Source organism: Platichthys flesus, chromosome 13 (assembly GCF_949316205.1).
Source record: "Platichthys flesus chromosome 13, fPlaFle2.1, whole genome shotgun sequence".
Classification (NCBI taxonomy): domain Eukaryota; kingdom Metazoa; phylum Chordata; class Actinopteri; order Pleuronectiformes; family Pleuronectidae; genus Platichthys; species Platichthys flesus.
In genome coordinates this window covers 1,898,872-1,916,286 of record NC_084957.1, presented here as the reverse complement: position 1 = coordinate 1,916,286, position 17,415 = coordinate 1,898,872, and the positions used below count along the sequence as shown (strand labels likewise).

At 45.2% G+C, this 17,415-nt stretch overlaps 1 protein-coding gene across 2 annotated transcripts; it reads right to left on the bottom strand.

Moving 5' to 3' along the window:
- Positions 1 to 75: 75 nt before the first annotated feature.
- On the bottom strand, positions 76 to 15,563 carry rftn2 (raftlin family member 2). 2 transcript variants are annotated; one of them, XM_062402927.1, is made up of 9 exons: positions 14,997 to 15,563; positions 6,538 to 6,718; positions 5,498 to 5,603; positions 5,171 to 5,345; positions 4,843 to 5,061; positions 3,656 to 3,762; positions 3,006 to 3,109; positions 2,835 to 2,916; positions 76 to 2,266 (listed from the first exon to the last, which is right to left on the bottom strand). In XM_062402927.1, exons 1-9 carry the CDS (start codon positions 15,133 to 15,135, stop codon positions 2,060 to 2,062), a joined length of 1,320 nt encoding a protein of 439 aa, XP_062258911.1. In that variant the 5' UTR covers positions 15,136 to 15,563; the 3' UTR covers positions 76 to 2,059. The 2 variants fall into 2 exon arrangements, with proteins under 2 accessions (XP_062258911.1, XP_062258910.1); XM_062402926.1 differs by having other exon boundaries at positions 5,498 to 5,606; positions 14,997 to 15,562.
- Between the last annotated feature and the right edge of the window lie 1,852 nt (positions 15,564 to 17,415).

The following is a 17,415-nucleotide window of genomic DNA, read 5'->3' as shown; positions in this document are numbered from 1 at the left end:
TGACTATAAGGAAACAAACTGACGTGAAACTAAAGTTAAACTTGAAATATAAAAGAAGCAAAATTTAGAAAGACATCATTAATACTGACATTTATTAAACCTGATGATGAAAACATATAACCATGGTCACATAACCACCTTGAACCTCTCACTCACTAGTTATTCTAACCGGAAGCTGGTGGAGGTTCCTTCGTGATGCAGAATCTGTCGCCGCACGGACACAGGAAGTAAAACGTCTGCGTGACGTCAGCAACACTCTGTCTTAAGTAAAGCCTCCATTAGAGCCCCCCTTCAAAACAAGAGTCCCAACCAACACCCTGCTTATAACAGGAACTACACATCAACCTTCCACAATAAAGCTACTAAATAAAATAGCTTACGGATGTGTTGTTTTTTCAATGTGAATAACATATTTGTCAAAAGTTGTTAAAAGTTTGTGAATTCATTTATTCTAGTCCTCACAACAGCGCAACAAAAACATACCTGGCGTTCAAGCAGGGACAGTCTGCAAAATAGATTTATTATTTAAAGTATTATCAAAGTGCCTATTGCAGAGTTGACTGAACCATTGACTGCTCAGTGTGTCTGTGCAGTGTTTCTCACACCACAATGGATTCTGCCATTTTAATTTCAATCTAGCCTCTTAATTTGTCTCAAATTGGACCAGATTGATGCATCTTTACTTTAGAATGTACAATATCCTCTTCCAAGAGGGTCCAGGGTCCATCCACCATGATCTCTACAAACCCTGTGGGAAACACTGTTGTGTGCATGTGTGAGTGAGCGAGCATGTTATTGTTATAAATAATTTGTGGCTTAGTAACTCAATTTATTCTTTTGAGCTTCTGTTGTGTTGATACAGTGCTACATAGAAGTTCTGGCAAACTTAATTTAATTTTGAAACCTCAAACTCAATAGTGTCGCTGATGTCACCGGTTCCAGCTCCTAGTGGCGCTGGGGTCTTGAAAAATATTAGAAGAGTCTTAAAAAGTATTGAATTTATTCTCAGGATTGCTGCATATATCCTGAATAAAGACTGAAATTAATGTTGGTTAAGAAAATAACAGGAAATGTATCTACGACTATATTTTACATTGTCAACAAATCCTAAGAAATGAACAGAACCAACAGTGAGTTGAGTTAATACTTTCTATCCTGTCCACAGGTTCCTGCTGGAGAGATAAACCTTTAATAAGAGGTTTTAAACCAAGTTTTTCAAAAGGGTCAAATCATTTCAGTTAACAGCTGGACACTGTTTTTCAGGTAATGACTTCAACCAATATACATATATATATATATATATATAGTGTGTGTGTGTGTGTGTGAGTGTGTGTGAGACTGAATCAAACTAAACAGTGTGTGTGTGTGGTGATAAAGGAACATGTTGTTCCACGTCAGTACCATCTACGCTCTAAAGCAGAAAGCAGCAGATTCAACAGAAGAGAAAATAAATGTGTAACACCAACAGCAACCGAACAAATATTAAATACTGTCAAACAAATGCATTATGGCCCCCCCGCTCAGATTGAGCATCATGAGTGTGTCTATAAAATCCTCTGGTCATAGTAACTGTCACTCGCCAACCTGCAAACTGTCAGTACCAAATATTCTGGAAGAGAGGAGCCGAGTCTGACCTGAGGTGAGATATGAAGGTTATAAAACATCTGGACGCAGCAATAAAAAGTCTTGAGAACTTTCTCTGTTCAATTGAGAAAAAATGTGTGAAACTGAAAAACCAAAGAGAAGGAAAAAAGTGATATTGGTCAAAAAAAAGGTGAATCCCTTGATTGTCCCCGGTGTTGATTCCATAACGTGTAGAAATCAGTTTGTGCTTCATAGCTGTGTGTGTGTGTCTGTGTGTGTGTTTGTGTGGTTCATATTCAGATCAGTCTCTAAATAAAACCTCATTATGGCTTCAATAAAAACATAAAAAAAAGTGCAGAGTTTTAAAAGCAACACAACGTCAGATGAAGAGTCTGTGGAGACTTCAAGTCTCTTCTCCGTTGATCCAACACAGTTTGAATCCCGGAGGAAAAGTTAGATCCGTCTGTTTTCCCGCTCACATACACGTGACCTCGGCTTTCCCTTCTTCCTGCTCGAAGCCGTTCTCCTCCAGGCGGGACAGGGCGCTGGGGTACCCCCCCCCGAACACGGGGAAGCCGCCGATGCCTCCGGCGGCGGGGGAGAGCTCCTCGGGCGGGACGGTGGCGCTGCTGACCGAGCGGCTCACCGAGCGACTGGACACGTCGCTGTGGACGGACAGAGTCTGGACACAGGAGGCGGACGTTAGGTCACAGCTCGGAGGAAACTCACATCTCACACAACCCAACAAAACCTATACTACACAACAAGGACAGTTTGACATGAACTTGAACTAGGAGCCGTTCCCTTGTGGTTGGGTCCCTCAGGACAGATGTCTACAGCTCATTAGTTCCCTGGTTTCCCTCTAAACTCTCCTTCTGGATCTGAAATGCTTCGTGAAGTGCTGAGATCAGATTTAGGATTTACGCGGACCTGATCTTTAGACCTGTCTTATAGGAGCTACTGTACTTTGGGCTCTAGGGTGTTTTGTCTTGTGACCTCAGATCGTGAGAAGGTTAAAAGTTTCCAAGACTTCAGCCTCAGTTCACTGTGTGTGAGGTGCAGTTCTCAGTTTGTGCACCAGGGCGCAGTGATGTCACATCAACAGCAGCATTTTCCTTCATCACAGACAATCATAGTTTTTCACCTAATTCCATTAAACGTATTCCATAAAGGTTTGAACCCTGTTTCTTTTTGAAGCTGTAAACCAATCCCCTGAATGTTCGGACTCCATCTCCCATCATTCCTCTCACCTGGTTCCTCTGCTGCCCGGCAGGCTGACCTCGGACGGGCCTCTGCAGAAACACCACCTGCTTCGTGGCCAAGTTCCCGTCACTGCACACAGAGGGGTCATATCATCATGATGTTATATTACATCTTAACGGCATCCATACACAGCAGAGCCAGCTACTGACTGAGCTCACCTGTCGTGTCGGATGATGGGCGTGGGCAGGACACACGTGAGCAGCCAGCCGAACTCGGCCAGGGTGTGAAGAAGGGGCCCGTAGTCCGTCTTCACGTTGGAGCCCTGCAGGACGACACACGGGTCAATGAGACAGAAGACACAGAAAGAAGAAGATGACAGAGAACATGGAGATCATAAAACGTTACTGAACCGTCCTTGCTGCTTTTCATCAGTTTAAATTTTATAGTTCTTCTAAAACTCAATCATAAACAAGAGGTGTTTTTGTAACCGTTTTAAAAAACCCTTCCTGGGCTGCAGTGTCCACGGTTTGGCCACCAGAGGTCAGCATTTTCAAATTGGTGACTGAGCATCTACCTCTTCCTCCTGATGAACAAAAAACATCTCGGATCCCAACGCTGTCATGACGTCATTCAGAGTCAGAGACTGAGCTCCAGTGATCCAAGGAGCCTCTCAGCTGTCAATCATAATGTCTCAGCCCGTTTCGATATAACTAACTTAATTGAAACCAAAATCACTTAGTGACGAAGATCTGAGAGGTAAAAGCAACACTTCTGTATTTCCTTGTGTTCCTGTTCACGTCTCTGCTCATTAACGGGTCTGTGGTTATGTGGATCAACTGACACTCGTCCTCGTCAGTCTGTTACTGACCTCGATGACCGTCCACTGCTCCACCACGATGGTGTCGTTGGCGGGAGGAGACGTGCTTCTCTCCTCGTAAACAAACAAACCCTCCAGGGATCTGGGCACTGGCTCACCTGAAACACACACACACACACAGACACACACACGTGTTAAAGCCAACACAATAATTAACCAACCCTCATTGTCGGGAAGCAAACACACGTCATGTTCTCAGCTGTGAGTCGGAGGAACATGTCGGTGGGAGACTGGGAGAGTGACACTGGGTTGATAATGACCCAGTTCTTAGAAAGAGGTTTAACGCTGTGTGAATGTGGAGGGGGAGGGGGGGCTGATTCAACCTGATTTCAGATCTGTGTCAGAGTTTATAATAATAAGTCACATGACCCGGGGAGGTGCTCCACTTGTTTTAAAACCATCTATCAGGACGGGACGGTTCATCCCCTGGGGAGCGATGGTCCCTGAACGCATCACAGATCAGCTGAGGCGTCTCAGGGTCTAAATCCTAATATTCAGTTATATTCAGAACCTGAGATGATGCGTGTTTTGATTTCACATCTTTAGATCGTCTCTGAGCTGAAGTCTGACATCACATCTCACATCAGGAGGATTAGTAGAGATGAACACACTGAGACGAGTGGCAGCTGATTCTGGCTGTGCAAACATCATGGATCCTCCAGAAATCTTTGTTTACAATATGCTTCATGTTTCTATTAAAATGAATCAATATCAGCAGATTAATGTTTTTTTTTAAACCCTCAAATATTGATTTTGGCATCAGCCTTAAAGATGTCAGAGTGTGTATCCATATATTTCCAATTATATAATTTCCAGGCCTCTGAGGTCTAGAGAAGATCTGCTGCTCTGGAGACCAACAGGAAGTGAGGTCGCCAAGGTCGGGAAGACGCTTCCAAATATAGACGCAGTGGAAAAAAGAAGCCGCAACAGGAAGAGACGTTTTTATACGTGTGTGAATCAGTTTTAATTAGAAAAGATCAAAAATGCAGAGAATAGAAGAAGAAGAAGAAGAAGAAGAAGAAGAAGAAGAAGAAGAAGAAGAAGAAGAGTAAAACCAGTTTCTCAAGAGCAGGATACTGACACTTCTCCAGTGACTCAAAATAAAGGTTTAAAGAAATAACACAAACACGAGTCATAATCACTGAATGTTTAAAACGTCGGATCAACACCAGACCCACCTCTCGGCGTGTCCCAGTACACGAAGGAGTCCACCAGTGACCAGCCTTTGCGGTAGTAGGCGGTGGTCAGCTCCAGCCAGTCGGCCTCCAGGGCACTGACCACCTGACCCTTCCTGGACACACGCATGGAGAGCGCCCCCTGGTGGTACTGACAGGCCAGAGAGTCCAGAGGAGCACAGCCTGGAGCCCAGGAGTGGAAGAAGACCAGCAACCTCAAGTCTGGAGGAAGAGGAGGAAGAGGAGGAAGAGGAGGAAGAGGAGGAAGAGGAGGACACTTAGACTCAAGATGAAACTTGACATCAAACCCTCGTGAGCGTGATGACCTCACCAGGACTGTAGGTGTTGTCCTCCTGCTCTGCGTCTCCTGGAGGAGTCCGGGGGGGGGAGCGCGGAGGAGAGCGACAGCCCCTCTTCGGACTGTGCACCCGGCCGTTCGTGACCCCGCTCACCTGCTGGAGGACCGAGCCCACGAATCGAACGCCCCCTCGTGCGCTGCTGTTCACCTGCCGGACGAGAGAGAAGTCATGAGTCAGCACGTGAGGCTTTCTGACATCATCACGGTGGCTGGGCAGCGGGGGGGGGGGGGGGGGGGGGGGGGGGGGGAGAGAGAGAGAGAGAGAGAGAGAGAGAGAGAGAGAGAGAGATAGTCACTGACCCGGTCGATGAGCGCTCGGACGGTGTCGCCCGTCAGCGAGTCGCCAGGTAGAGGCCACTCCTCCACCCGCAGCACCGGGACACTGTGACACATGGAGGCCGTCTGCCTGCTGAACACACACACAGACACACACACACACACACAGTGACGGGTCAGCATCTCTGTGGCATCGAACCCACGGCAGCTGTAGAGTTCATAGTTCACTTGTAATCGTCACTGAGGTTCAGACACAAACACTTGAATCATTTTACAGACTAAATCAGATTCTGTAAAATTAATTAAACAACTAAACGAGAGTTTCAATCTGAATTTTAAGATGATTACAAGATTCATGGGAACAGCCAGAAGGAATATTGGCATAAAACAATTATTAACATCTTCTGTGTCAAATTCACTAAAAATATAATCATACAAATACGTTTGTGATTAATTGTCTAATTCTAACTCACAAAATCACATTTCATTTGTTATATTATTTTATTTATTCCTTCTGTTTCTTGCTTCTTTTAAATGTTTTAATGTGTTTTTTATTCCTTGTGTTTATTGAGTTTGTTGTGAAACACTTTTAGCGAGACCCTCTGCATGAAATGTGCTTAACAAATAAAAGTTTGTCATAGGTATTAATATCATAGCTGTAATATCCCATCCAATCCAACCACAGTGATCAGAGATACTCTCACGTCATTGGCTGTGGGACCCCTGTTGTTGGGTGGATTTCTAGCCAATAGAAAATCCTTTTAGACCCAAAGCAAAACATGGTGTCCCCCTCCGCGCCAGACGTCTGACCTCCTACCAGAGGTTTCATCAAATATGCAGCTGACTTCATGCATCATTCATCCGTTTACTCAACAGTGTGGTGGTGGTGGTGGGGGGGGGGGGATAATCTGTATCGCTCTCTTAAAAGGATTTAACGACAGAACAAAACTAACAGGGTGTTGATTATCGTCTGAAAGGAAGAACCTCCCCTGAGGGTCAATTTAAAATCAAAGTGAACAGTTTCAGTTGAGTTCAGGCTCAATGGAGGATCTGGACTCGTGTACCTGGGTCTGGGTCGGGCCAGGATGGCGCGGTACAGCAGGCTGAAGGGCATCGAGCGCGTCCGGCCCACAGACAGGATGATGGGGTGCAGGGCGGTCAGGACGTAGCCCTGCGTGTAGTACGGCTGCAGGGCCTGAGGCAGCTCGGACAGGGACCCCACGTACTGCACCGTCGGGCGGCTGCCTGCAGGGCGGAGAGGGGGGGGGGGGAGAGAGTTGTTTAGTGGTCGTTATAAATGTGAGAATTCTCCTCCTCTTCCTCAACATCATAACTTTCCATATGATTTCCTGGAAAGCAGCAGAAACGTAAATGGATGTTTTTAGTTTTTCAGCGTTTACGTCAGATTCAGAAAAACAAGCAGAAGAATATAAATATCTCATGAAGAAGAAGAGGAGCGTGAACGCAGAAGACGAAGATGAACCCCTTCATTTGCTGACGAAGGGAAGTTCCTCTGAGGTCACGTCGAATCTCGAGTTTGGAGTCAGATGTGAAACTTGTTTTAAGCTTTATTCCGATCTGTGGGAATCTTTTACTTCCTGTTTGACGACTAAAGACGTCGCCTGATTGGTCGGAGGGTTTTAATATCCTGAGTCCGTCGGGTTCAAACACTGATGTCAGGTCTGTCTGAGCTAAAGAGGACGAGGAGGCATGTGGAGGGAAACACCACATCACCGCTCTCGCTCTTATTTTTAGAGCTGGAGCTGCAGCTGTGGCCTGTGATGTGGTGACACTGGTTTGAGTGGACGCTGCAGCTCTCAGACTGGTGCTCCCACGTCCTGTAAGAGGAGACATAACAACAGATTCTGTTCATGTTTAGAAACATTTCAGATCGATATGTTTGTGTTTATTTGCTCTTTCTGTAACTTTATGATGTATAATCACTTGTTGACGTTTTAGCTCAGGTCGTACCGTTTTTAGAGACGTGAGGAATTTAAAGATTCTCCAGGAAACGACATCTGGACGATTTCTTCTGCAGAGCGGATGATTATGTTTTTGCAAGAAGCTGCCAAAATAAAAGTTTTTGTTTTGTCTATTTACGTCATCAGTGGTGCCAGCCGGTGCGTCACCCCTGCACTCACCAGTAGGAGGTGTGAAGAGCTCAGTGGGTTGTTTGTGAGCCCAACGAGACTCGAGCTGTTTGTCTTAAAACTCTGTGACCGTCAAACTTCCTGTGTCCACAAAGAGGGGCTGTTCACAGAGAGGCTTGGCTGAGTGCCCCGTGCACGCACACCCACACACACCCACACCCACACCCACACACACACACACACACACACACAAACGGAAAGTCCATTTAAAGCACTTTTACTAAGTTGTGCATTTTGGATGGAGCAAGATTAGGAAAGACAAATCAGGAGTGAGACTGGGAAACTGTGTGTGTGTGTGTCTCTGTGTGTGTGTGTGTGTATGTGTGTATGTGTGTATGTGTGTGTGTGGCAGCATTCCTCACTACAACCCCCCACATTCTCACGGACAAACACCCCAGAGATGGTGGCTCACAGCTCACAGCTGAGATCGCTGCCCCCCTGAATGAGCACTTGGCTCCATTATGAGACCAGAGAAGTGAATGAAACCAGTAAACCAGGGGCTACACTTTACTGGCATTCCTGTGGGTTTCAACCCGAACTGCACAACGCTCGAGGTGAATTTAAATTTAACACGGGTTTGCATGTCGCAGCTGGTGGGCACGGTCTGCGTGGACGGCTCAGGGTGTGGGGACGGAGGGATCAACAAGAGATTCAAACAAATCAGAAACTGTTTCCAGGCTCGTACACAGCAGGGCGGGGGGGGGGGGGTCGCAGGTTAGAAGGTGGAACTGATGCTGAACAGGTTCGAGGCCCAGATCGTTCACATCTCATAAACTCTACATTAAAGAGCAGGGAGGGAATGATGAGACCTGTGAGAAAGTTTAATAAGCTCCTGTAAAACCAGAGCTGGAGCCGACGCCCACTGGATCAACCTGAAGCCCCCCCACCCTCTGTAGAAGGGACTGCTTGTCTCTTAATGGTCTTTATTGTTACCAGTTTGTATCTTTTGTGTCATTTTGTATATACTGTTTTAGGGGATTTTCATCTTTGTGTGGTAACTTTGTGTCCGTTTGAGTAGATTGTGATTGTTTAGAGTCTCTATGTCGACACTTATTTATGCAGTTTGTGGTCGTTTTGTATCATTGTCGTCGTTTTGTTGTCTTTTTCTTTTCGGAGCGGTGACTGATGTTATGAAGCCATTTGTCTCTCGCTCTCTCTCTCTCTCTCTCTCTCTCTCTCTCTGGTGGGGGTGCAGGGCCAATCACATTAAAGGAATTAACCTTATTTATTTCCTTTATAATCTGCAGAACCGTGTTGTATTTATTGGTTTCATCATTTTCCTTTATTTTCAATCATCAGGGGAAATGTGTGTTGTATTTCTGTTGTCTGGTCGTAAATTAAGTGTATAAATACAAAAGAGAGAGAGAGAGAGAGAGAGAGAGAGAGAGAGAGAGAGAGAGAGAGAGAGAGAGAGAGAGAGAGAGAGAGAGAGAGAGAGAGAGAGAGAGAGAGATCTTTTCCATTAGTTAAACCTGGATCACTAACAGCAGCTCTGATGTTTTACACACTTCTAACCAAAGCTTTTGTTTCAGTGTTTTCTCCGCCCCTGCTTTCGGGCCTCACCCCCTCACCCCCATCCTGCTGCCACTCACCCTGATCACCCCACACACTCGGGCCTCTGTTCAGAGAGGGAGGGAAAAAAGAGGAGGAGGAAGCAAGGACCAGCAAAAAGAGGCTAAAAGAGGGGGGTAATGTGGGAACTGGTGGGTGAGGAAGGGGGGGGGGGTTATGACGGAGGACACAGAGCGACGGAGACACAGGTCGGGGACGGACGAGGGTTCAGAGACAAACAGGCGACAAGACGGAGTTTATGAGTCTGAGAGAGAGAGAGAGAGAATAAAAAGAGGTGTGAGACAGAAGCTGCCCGGCAACAAGGAGGAAAACAGGAGGCTCTGTGATGCTGGGCGTCCACACGCCAGCGACATGTCAACAAATAACAGCTTCACGTGTATTCATGTTCATCGTTTACAACAAAAATACACAATGAATACACACTTAGTGAAACGCTCGTCAACAAGTGGCAGCGAAGCCTCGGTCGCCCACAGCTCCTCTGGATCGAGGTGAAGCTAGAGCCCAGAGCTCCTCCGTCCAGTCTCCGGATGAAACCACATTTAAACTCACTCAATACAGATTTCTATTTGATTCTGCAACAAATTCTCAGAAAAATCATATTTATCTATATCTAATAATAATATTGACTATATCTGCTTCGAGAGCTCCTAACGTATTACAGTTCATCCTGTGGAGAAGATACAGTTGGGTACAAAAACAGAGAGAAGTTAAAACAAACCGTTAAATGTTCATATGATTAGAGAGTCCACATGAAGTCAGGCATCATGACGACTGAATGAAATCAATCAACTTGTTTCTGCCTCACCTTCAAATCTCCTCTATATTTAATCATCTGAATACAGACTTTAATCTGAAATAATCTATTTCCAGATTAGACAGAGATTAGATGAAACTGAATCATCCCTGGATGTGAGGCCGGCGCTCGGCTTCAATCGGCTCTGAACAATCGTCTCTCGTGGATTTTGGAAGAAGGTTACGATTCATATCTGGTTTTTTATCTAACCGACATTTCATCCGTCTCTGACTCGGTTCATCCCACCAGCGATGAACACGCGTCACTTCAGGTTAAATCCTCTCGTCTCCTCACTTCATCTCGTCCTGACCTGCTCCGCTGCCTTCACATCCTCTCCTCCTCCTCTCCTGTCCTCCTCTCCTCTCATCCTCCTCCTCCTCCTCTCCTCCTCCTCCTCTCATCCTCTCCTCCTCCTCCTCCTCCTCCTCATCTCATCCTTCCACTCTTTGCTTGACACTGCTCCGAGGTTCTGCCTTCGACCCTCAGGCACCAAAACATTTGCCAAGAGACGAAACACAAGAGTTTGTTGTCGTCTTTCCAGGAGCATTTATCATTGTGGGGAATTTGTTAATGGCAAGAGTTTAAAGAAAAGCTGCTTCAACTATACTGTTGATCAATGTGCTGATTCTTTTCTAATCAATCAATCAATCAATGGACTGATTTGTTAAATGTCCGCTCCACTCCTCCACAGTCCAACACAGGGTTTTATTCTGTCTGACCCACAGAGCATCCAAGGATCTGATTTCAGAACCGATCCCCAGCAAACGTTTGGACCGAGCTGATTAATAATCAACATTAGTTAATGGACTAGTTGATGAAGCTTTGAGTTTGAAGTCAGCAACTGAAGAAGCCCCGATGCTTCTGTTTCCTGGACTGAAGGTGGAAGAAGATCAATAACAGTAAACAATGCTTTTAAAAGAGTGTTCCCCCCCCTCCCCCTCCCCCTCACACACACACACACAATCTCTCTCCACCTCAGTGGCTGTGCGCCCCCCCCATCAGCTCTGGAAGTTATTAGCCATTAGCCACTTTGATGTGTTGCCTGTGGCTCCAGGTCTCACATCCAGTCTCCGCTCTGACGCAGGGAAATGAGGCCAAGCTGAGCTGGAGAGCTGCTGCTACTGGGCCCAGTGCTGAGATCCATGGGGGGGTGGTGTGTGTGTGTGTGTGTGTGTGTGTGTGTGTGTGTGTGTGAGAAAGGACGCAGGCAGATGAAAGTGAGAGTGTGTGACACTGTCAAGGAGAGACGAGGACCTGCAGAGTGATGGTGATGCTCTACAACGAAGAGGACTCATTACTTTACATTTCTGCTACTGTAGAATAAAAAAAAATCTCCCTTAAATAAATCAATTAAAAAACGATGAGCCTCATTTTTCTGAACAGGTTTTAAAACATCTACAAAAAATAAGAATCACCAGAAGATCTGGAATCTCCTCGTGTTTCCAAGTGGACGTCATCATCTTCATCATGACATCTCCTCCCTTTAACCAACTGAGTCATTTAAAGCTGGAGTGAAACATCCCTCGTCCTCGTGTCTCCATCGGTTTGTGTTGAGTTTCCTGAGAGAGGAGACGAGCTGCGTTATCTGTTCTTCTCTGCCTGGAACAGAAAGTTCTATTTGTCGGTGCAGCTCCACACCTCAGGCGTTTCTCCCTCTGAGAGGTGAGGACGGCATCAAACGTCCTCTCGGTCATGGAGGTGGTTTGAAGTGAGAATGAAGCCCGGTGGTTTGAATCTGGTTCAGAGCCAGGAAAACACAGTTAAAGGCTTTTCTTCATCTTTGGTTTGGCAAGAAGAAACTTTTTTCCGACTGAACCGACACAGGAGGAAAAGCCTCAGAGGATAAATCAGCAGACGGCACATGACGGGTTGAGATTGGAATCACTGTGGTTTAACTGGGTCCTCACACTCTGAGATGTGTCATCACACATTCACCGTCGAACAATCACACAAATCCAAGAGGAAAACTCACATCTTAGAAATGCACATTTCCTCCTTCTCACTCATGAAATGAGATTTAACTGATCCAGACACAGATTCATTAGAAGTCAACATTTAGTCTGATTAACCAATCAAAGCTCTTAACACTACAGGTCACATTCATCCCTTCACACTCATTCATACAGTTCTGATATTCACTGAATTTCCTCTACAGCATGTCGCAGAGGAACAGTCGCAGGTCGTCAACGTGAACAAATACTTTTTCCAATAACCTTCAGGTTTCTCTTCGTGGCGCAGGGTCCATTCACACACTGCAGCTGATCGGATGTGTTCTTAGACCTCGTCTTCATCACTGAAGATATAAACTATAAAACTTTTTAACAGAGAATTACTCCTTTGTTTTAAAAAGCCCTCCAGAGACGAGAAGATCAAAACGACAACAACTCTCAAACAAACATGCCGGGCCAGTAGGGGGAGCTAAATGCTACATCGAGCATCCGTCAAATAACAACTTGCTCAGTGAGAAAATTCTCCTTCGGCGTCAAAAACACAACAGCAGCTCATCACGTGTCGTAGCTGTGCAGGGTGTGACATATGGAAATCAGTTGTGTGGCCTTTTTTGCGGTTGTGGTTGTTGGACCGGACTTTTTATTTGGTTGCGAGAAAATGTGCATTGAAGAACAGAGGAAGATGTTGGTGAGGAAGAGGAGGAGGAGGAGCCGATGATGACCGAGTTGAGTCAACCACACAAACGTTATTGAAGCTGTGACGTCGCCGGTCAAAGTCCAGTGAAGTTTGACTCGATGCGACGCTTCAGGTTTCCTGCGCCACAAGAAGCCGACGTTTAATTCGTGAAACTGTGACTTCCTGCCACCATTTTGGCCCCTGTCACAAAAAAGTCCTTATTATTTAAAAAAGACAAAAAATCAAAACACCCAAATCACCAGTGAACGAATTGACAGGTTTCAGTCCGAGGTGTTTCCCTGAAAGTCGTTAGGAGGCGGGAAACAGACTTCCCTGACTCCCCCCCCCCACTTCCTCCAACTCTCCTCTGTGATTCATTATTTTGTCGGCTGCTGTTTACATGCGACGCTTCCATTCAGACCTTAATCACCGTTTCCTTCCAAATAGGTCAGAGTGAAAAACAGCGTCAGATGAAGGATTAGCTCTGAAGAAGCACAACGCTGCTCGGCCATCGCAGATTATCACACTGTTCAAATCAGATCCCAGATCCCAGCAGGTGGGCCTTTCCTCCTCTGGCAGGGAATTATATTATTTAACCATGAGAAGTGGTGTGTGTGTGTCTGTGTGTGTCTGTGTGTGTCTGTGTGTGTGTGTGTGTGCAGATGGGCTACTCGCAGAGGGCAGGCAGGAAAACCAACCTTGTGACCTATTTTAGCTCGGCTGAACAAACGAGGCCTGTTGCTGAAAGCTCCAGAGTTGGACGATGTGATGTTTGTGGAACGTGAAGAGAACAACGACGTGAAAGGACCTCAGAATAAAAAGAGAACATTTAAAACACTCCAGCGGCTCCAGCGCCTGCACTGACAACAACTTCCTCAAAGGCTCTGGAGCGAACACAAATATCACAGGATGAAGAAGAGGAGCCAGATGCGTAGAAGACGAAGACGTCAACCTGGAAAGACGTAGAGATTCCAGATTTTTGGTCGGTGTGAATGAGCTGTTAAACAAAAACACGTGATTTCCAGAGCAGAATGAATTCGTCATCTCCTGCTGCTGCTGCTGCTTCACGTGAGAAACACAAACTCTCCCGTCTGGCCACAGGACGTTTTACTGGACCTTTCCAGCAGCTCGGTGAAGCTCCTGTGGGAATAATAAAGTGTCTCTGTGTCGTAAATAGTTTGTGTCTCTGAGTCGGTTCAGGAGCGTTTTAAAGCCAAATAAACCGAGAGGAACATTTTTGTCCAAAGAGGAAACGAGACGAGTCTATTTTAAAGTGATGAATCAGAAAAACTCACTGAAACCAAAGATCCTTTATCTGCATTGAGATGTCGTGAGGGACGACAGTTTCCTTTATGACAAACAGGTTCGTGATTCTGCAGATAGAGTCAGAAATAAACTGGAGCAGCAACTAATTATAACTTTAAATGCTCCCCCCCATCCCTACAGCTGCACTGATCTGTCATAGAACCACAACATCAGTTAGTTGTTTTTAAAGAAATGTGTCAAAATGATCTTGATTCACGAACAAATGTGAATATTTTATGTTTTCCATTGATTTCTATGATGTTAACTCCAGATGTTGGTTGATCAGACACTGACACACAGCTGAGGTTTGACTTCATCTACTGATTCTATTTCTATTATTCGTCATTTGATCAAAGAGGAATCAAAATGTGTGAGAATCATAAACTGAGTTATTTCCTCAATTATGACAGATGACCAAAAACGACCAAATTTGATTCAAAACATGAAAATATCTTCTGATCCTTCTTCAATATCAATCGACAATTCAAATAAGTTCAGCTGTAATTGTTTTCTGTGACAAAAAAGTGACAATTATTTAATTTACAAAGATCTATCATTTTCATTATCAATCAGCCGAACTTGGTTGATCGATGTCAGGAAAATATGAAAAATAAATCAGCGTTCCTCACATTTGATAAAGAAAAGAATCAAATCTTCACTCTGGAGAAGTTGGAACCAGATCAATTAACATAATAATCATCAATTGATCACCACAACTACTTGTAAAGATGGATTTCCATTCAATTGATCATCTATTGTTTCAGGACTGATTCAAACATCACTCATTGGATCAAAGAGACAGTTTCACTCAGAGATTCAACAAACGGTCAATTTGTTAATCGATAGAAAGTTGAATTTTAGTTTAAGTCGTGATTTAAAACAAAAATAACAAATATTTGCTGATTCCAGCTCAAGAAATAAATGTTTTTCTTCCGCATTTATGAGATTAAAATGAATATATTTAAAGTTGTTGAAGTCATTGAAACAGATTCTTCTGATGAACCGGTGAATCTCTAATAACCCTGATTATCCTGTCACCAGTAGAAACTCAGGAGAAAGTCCCGGGGACGTGTCTGACCTTCCAGGCTGAAGTCCAGCAGGACATACTCCAGCACGGTGTCCGTCTTCGTCTCCACCTGAGCTCTCTTCAGGGTGGAGTAGATCTTCCCGGGTGTGCTGTCCTCCGGGTCCTCCAGCTTCCTCAAGCCGCAGCCCATGGCCTCCGAGGCGGGCACGGCCGCCGGCTCTGCTCGATGGGAGACTTTCCAACTTCTAACGGGACGTGTCCATCGCTCGTGTCCCCGCAGCGGGTTCCTCCACAGCCGAGGAGGGTCGGTCACAAGCCGGGACGAAGGAGGCACAGAGGCCGGGGAGCTGCTGCACAAGGAGCCCTGACGAAGGTCCACTACCGCCCGGTGCGTGCTGTGAGAGTGTCCCGCTGGAGAGGCTGGAGGTCCGGAGCGTGCAGAGGAGGAGGAGGAGCAGGAGGAGCAGGAGGAGGAGGAGGAGCAGCAGGAGGAGCAGCGGTCCCTGGAGGAAAGTTTCCTCCATCATCAACTTACACAACTTCCTCCAGACACTTAGAAACAAAACACTGAATAGAAAACAGTCACTTTACATTATATAAATTATATTTTATAGTTTCCAAGAATCAAATGTGCTTCTTTCTTGCTGGGTTTACATCACTTCATCTAGTTGGGATCATATTGTGTCTCTCTCTGGTTGTGTACGTTCATATTGTTGAATCTCTGGTTGTTGTGTGTCTCTTTGCGGTCACTGTGCGTCTCTTCTGTGTTGTTGCACGTTTTTTGTCTCTTAAACATTGTTTTAGTCGTTTTAGTTTTATATGATAATATGAAATGGTTCTTCAGAGAATGGATTAAACATATCACCATAAAGCTAGACTTTTATTTTGAAGTCCAATTGTACGTCCGGTCTCAAAGTGATTAACGTCCACGTGAACTTGATGCTTTGGAAGTTTTCAGTGAAAGAAAAGAGAGAGAGAGATTAAGAGAGAGAGGGAGAGAGGATGGATCCTGGTGGTGGATCCTTGTGGTGGATCCTGATGGTAGATTGTGGATCCTGGTGGAGGATTGTGGTGGTGGATCTTGGCGGTGGATTGTGGATCCTGGTGGTGGATCCTTGTGGTGGATCCTGTTGGTGGAATGTGGATCTTGGTGGAGGATCGTGGTAGTGGGTCGTGGACCCTGATGGTGGATTGTGGATCCTTGTGGTGGATCCTGATGGTGGATTGTGGATCCTGGTCAAAGGTTACAGGTTTGTCAGAACATCGTCAGCTTCACATCGTCAGCTTCACTGAGAACAAAGTGATTAACAACTGTTAGTTTCACTCCCCCCCCCCCCTCTTCTTTCAGCCCAGTGTTCCCACCATCTGTCCATTTCTCTTCTTCCACTCTCAGTTAATTACCAGTGAGTAATTCAATCAGTGATGGTTTCCAGCGTGGCCACCCTGAGGATTCACTTTCTTGACTCTACTCATGTAACTCGAACCCGGAGGTCTGGCTCTTAATGTTCCAACTTCAACGACATCCGGAGCAGAGCCGGGGGGGGGAGGCAACACCAGGTTACATGTGGCATCAAACAGTGGAGTCGAACCTGTGACACACTTACACCTGCGACCTCTGACCTCCACCTCTCACTGATTCCCACCTCAGGCCTTAACGAGCACAGAGTCTCAGATGCTTCTGGACCTTCGACAGGATTCTCACTGCAGGGTTTCTAAAGGAGTTAAATATGAAACTGTTACTCATTGTCACCTCCATCACGTAGGACTGATGTGGGTTATTATGAGTTATTGGATGAAATAAAAAAGATATGAAACCTCTGACACAAGGTTCATCTATTCAGAAAGTTCCCTTCAATTAACTGACGGCGACAGAAGACGTCACAAACACAGAAGAATTCTATTTGTGTAGATATGAAATATAACAGATTAAAATCCACTAACATTGTGTTTTATTATTTATTATGAATTATTTTGGCCACCATTATGGCGTAGTGAAAATGTACCCTTGGTTTCTCTGTTTCTGATGTCTCACGAGCTTAAAGGTTGAAATTCTTACAACATCAAAAACAAAATACAAAAACAAACTATTGACTTGTTTCTTTATAGGATAGAAAAAAAATATTCCATGAGATTTAAAATCAAAGTCCCTAAACATGAGATAAAAAGTTTATATCTCAAAGTTCAAAGGTGAATTCGGCGGCAGAAGCTTCACGTCCTCAAACCACAGCTGCTGCCAGTCAAACACAAACTGGTTCCAGTTCAGTTCCCAGTCATCGCTCGTGTGCTCTTATTGTTGAAACCTCTGTGACGAGAACTGTTCCTGAACTTCCTCTTGCTGACGACAGGAAACTGACCTTTGCACTGGTGATGAACCTCAACGAACAAGAAGATGAATAAAGTGACTAAAGGACATCAGGAGGTTTAATCCTCACGTTTCTGCTGAGTCACGATTCATAAATGAACGGAGCCG

Excerpts from the sequence above, each read along its gene's own strand:
- rftn2 (XM_062402926.1), bottom strand. The coding sequence starts at position 15,135 with ATGGGCTGCGGCTTGAGGAAGCTGGAGGACCCGGAGGACAGCACACCC. Across the intron at positions 5,346-5,497 it reads TCCGAGCGCTCATCGACCGG|GTGAACAGCAGCGCACGAGG; the intron begins GTCAGTGACTAT and ends CTCGTCCGGCAG. Across the intron at positions 5,062-5,170 it reads GGACAACACCTACAGTCCTG|ACTTGAGGTTGCTGGTCTTC; the intron begins GTGAGGTCATCA and ends CTCTTCCTCCAG.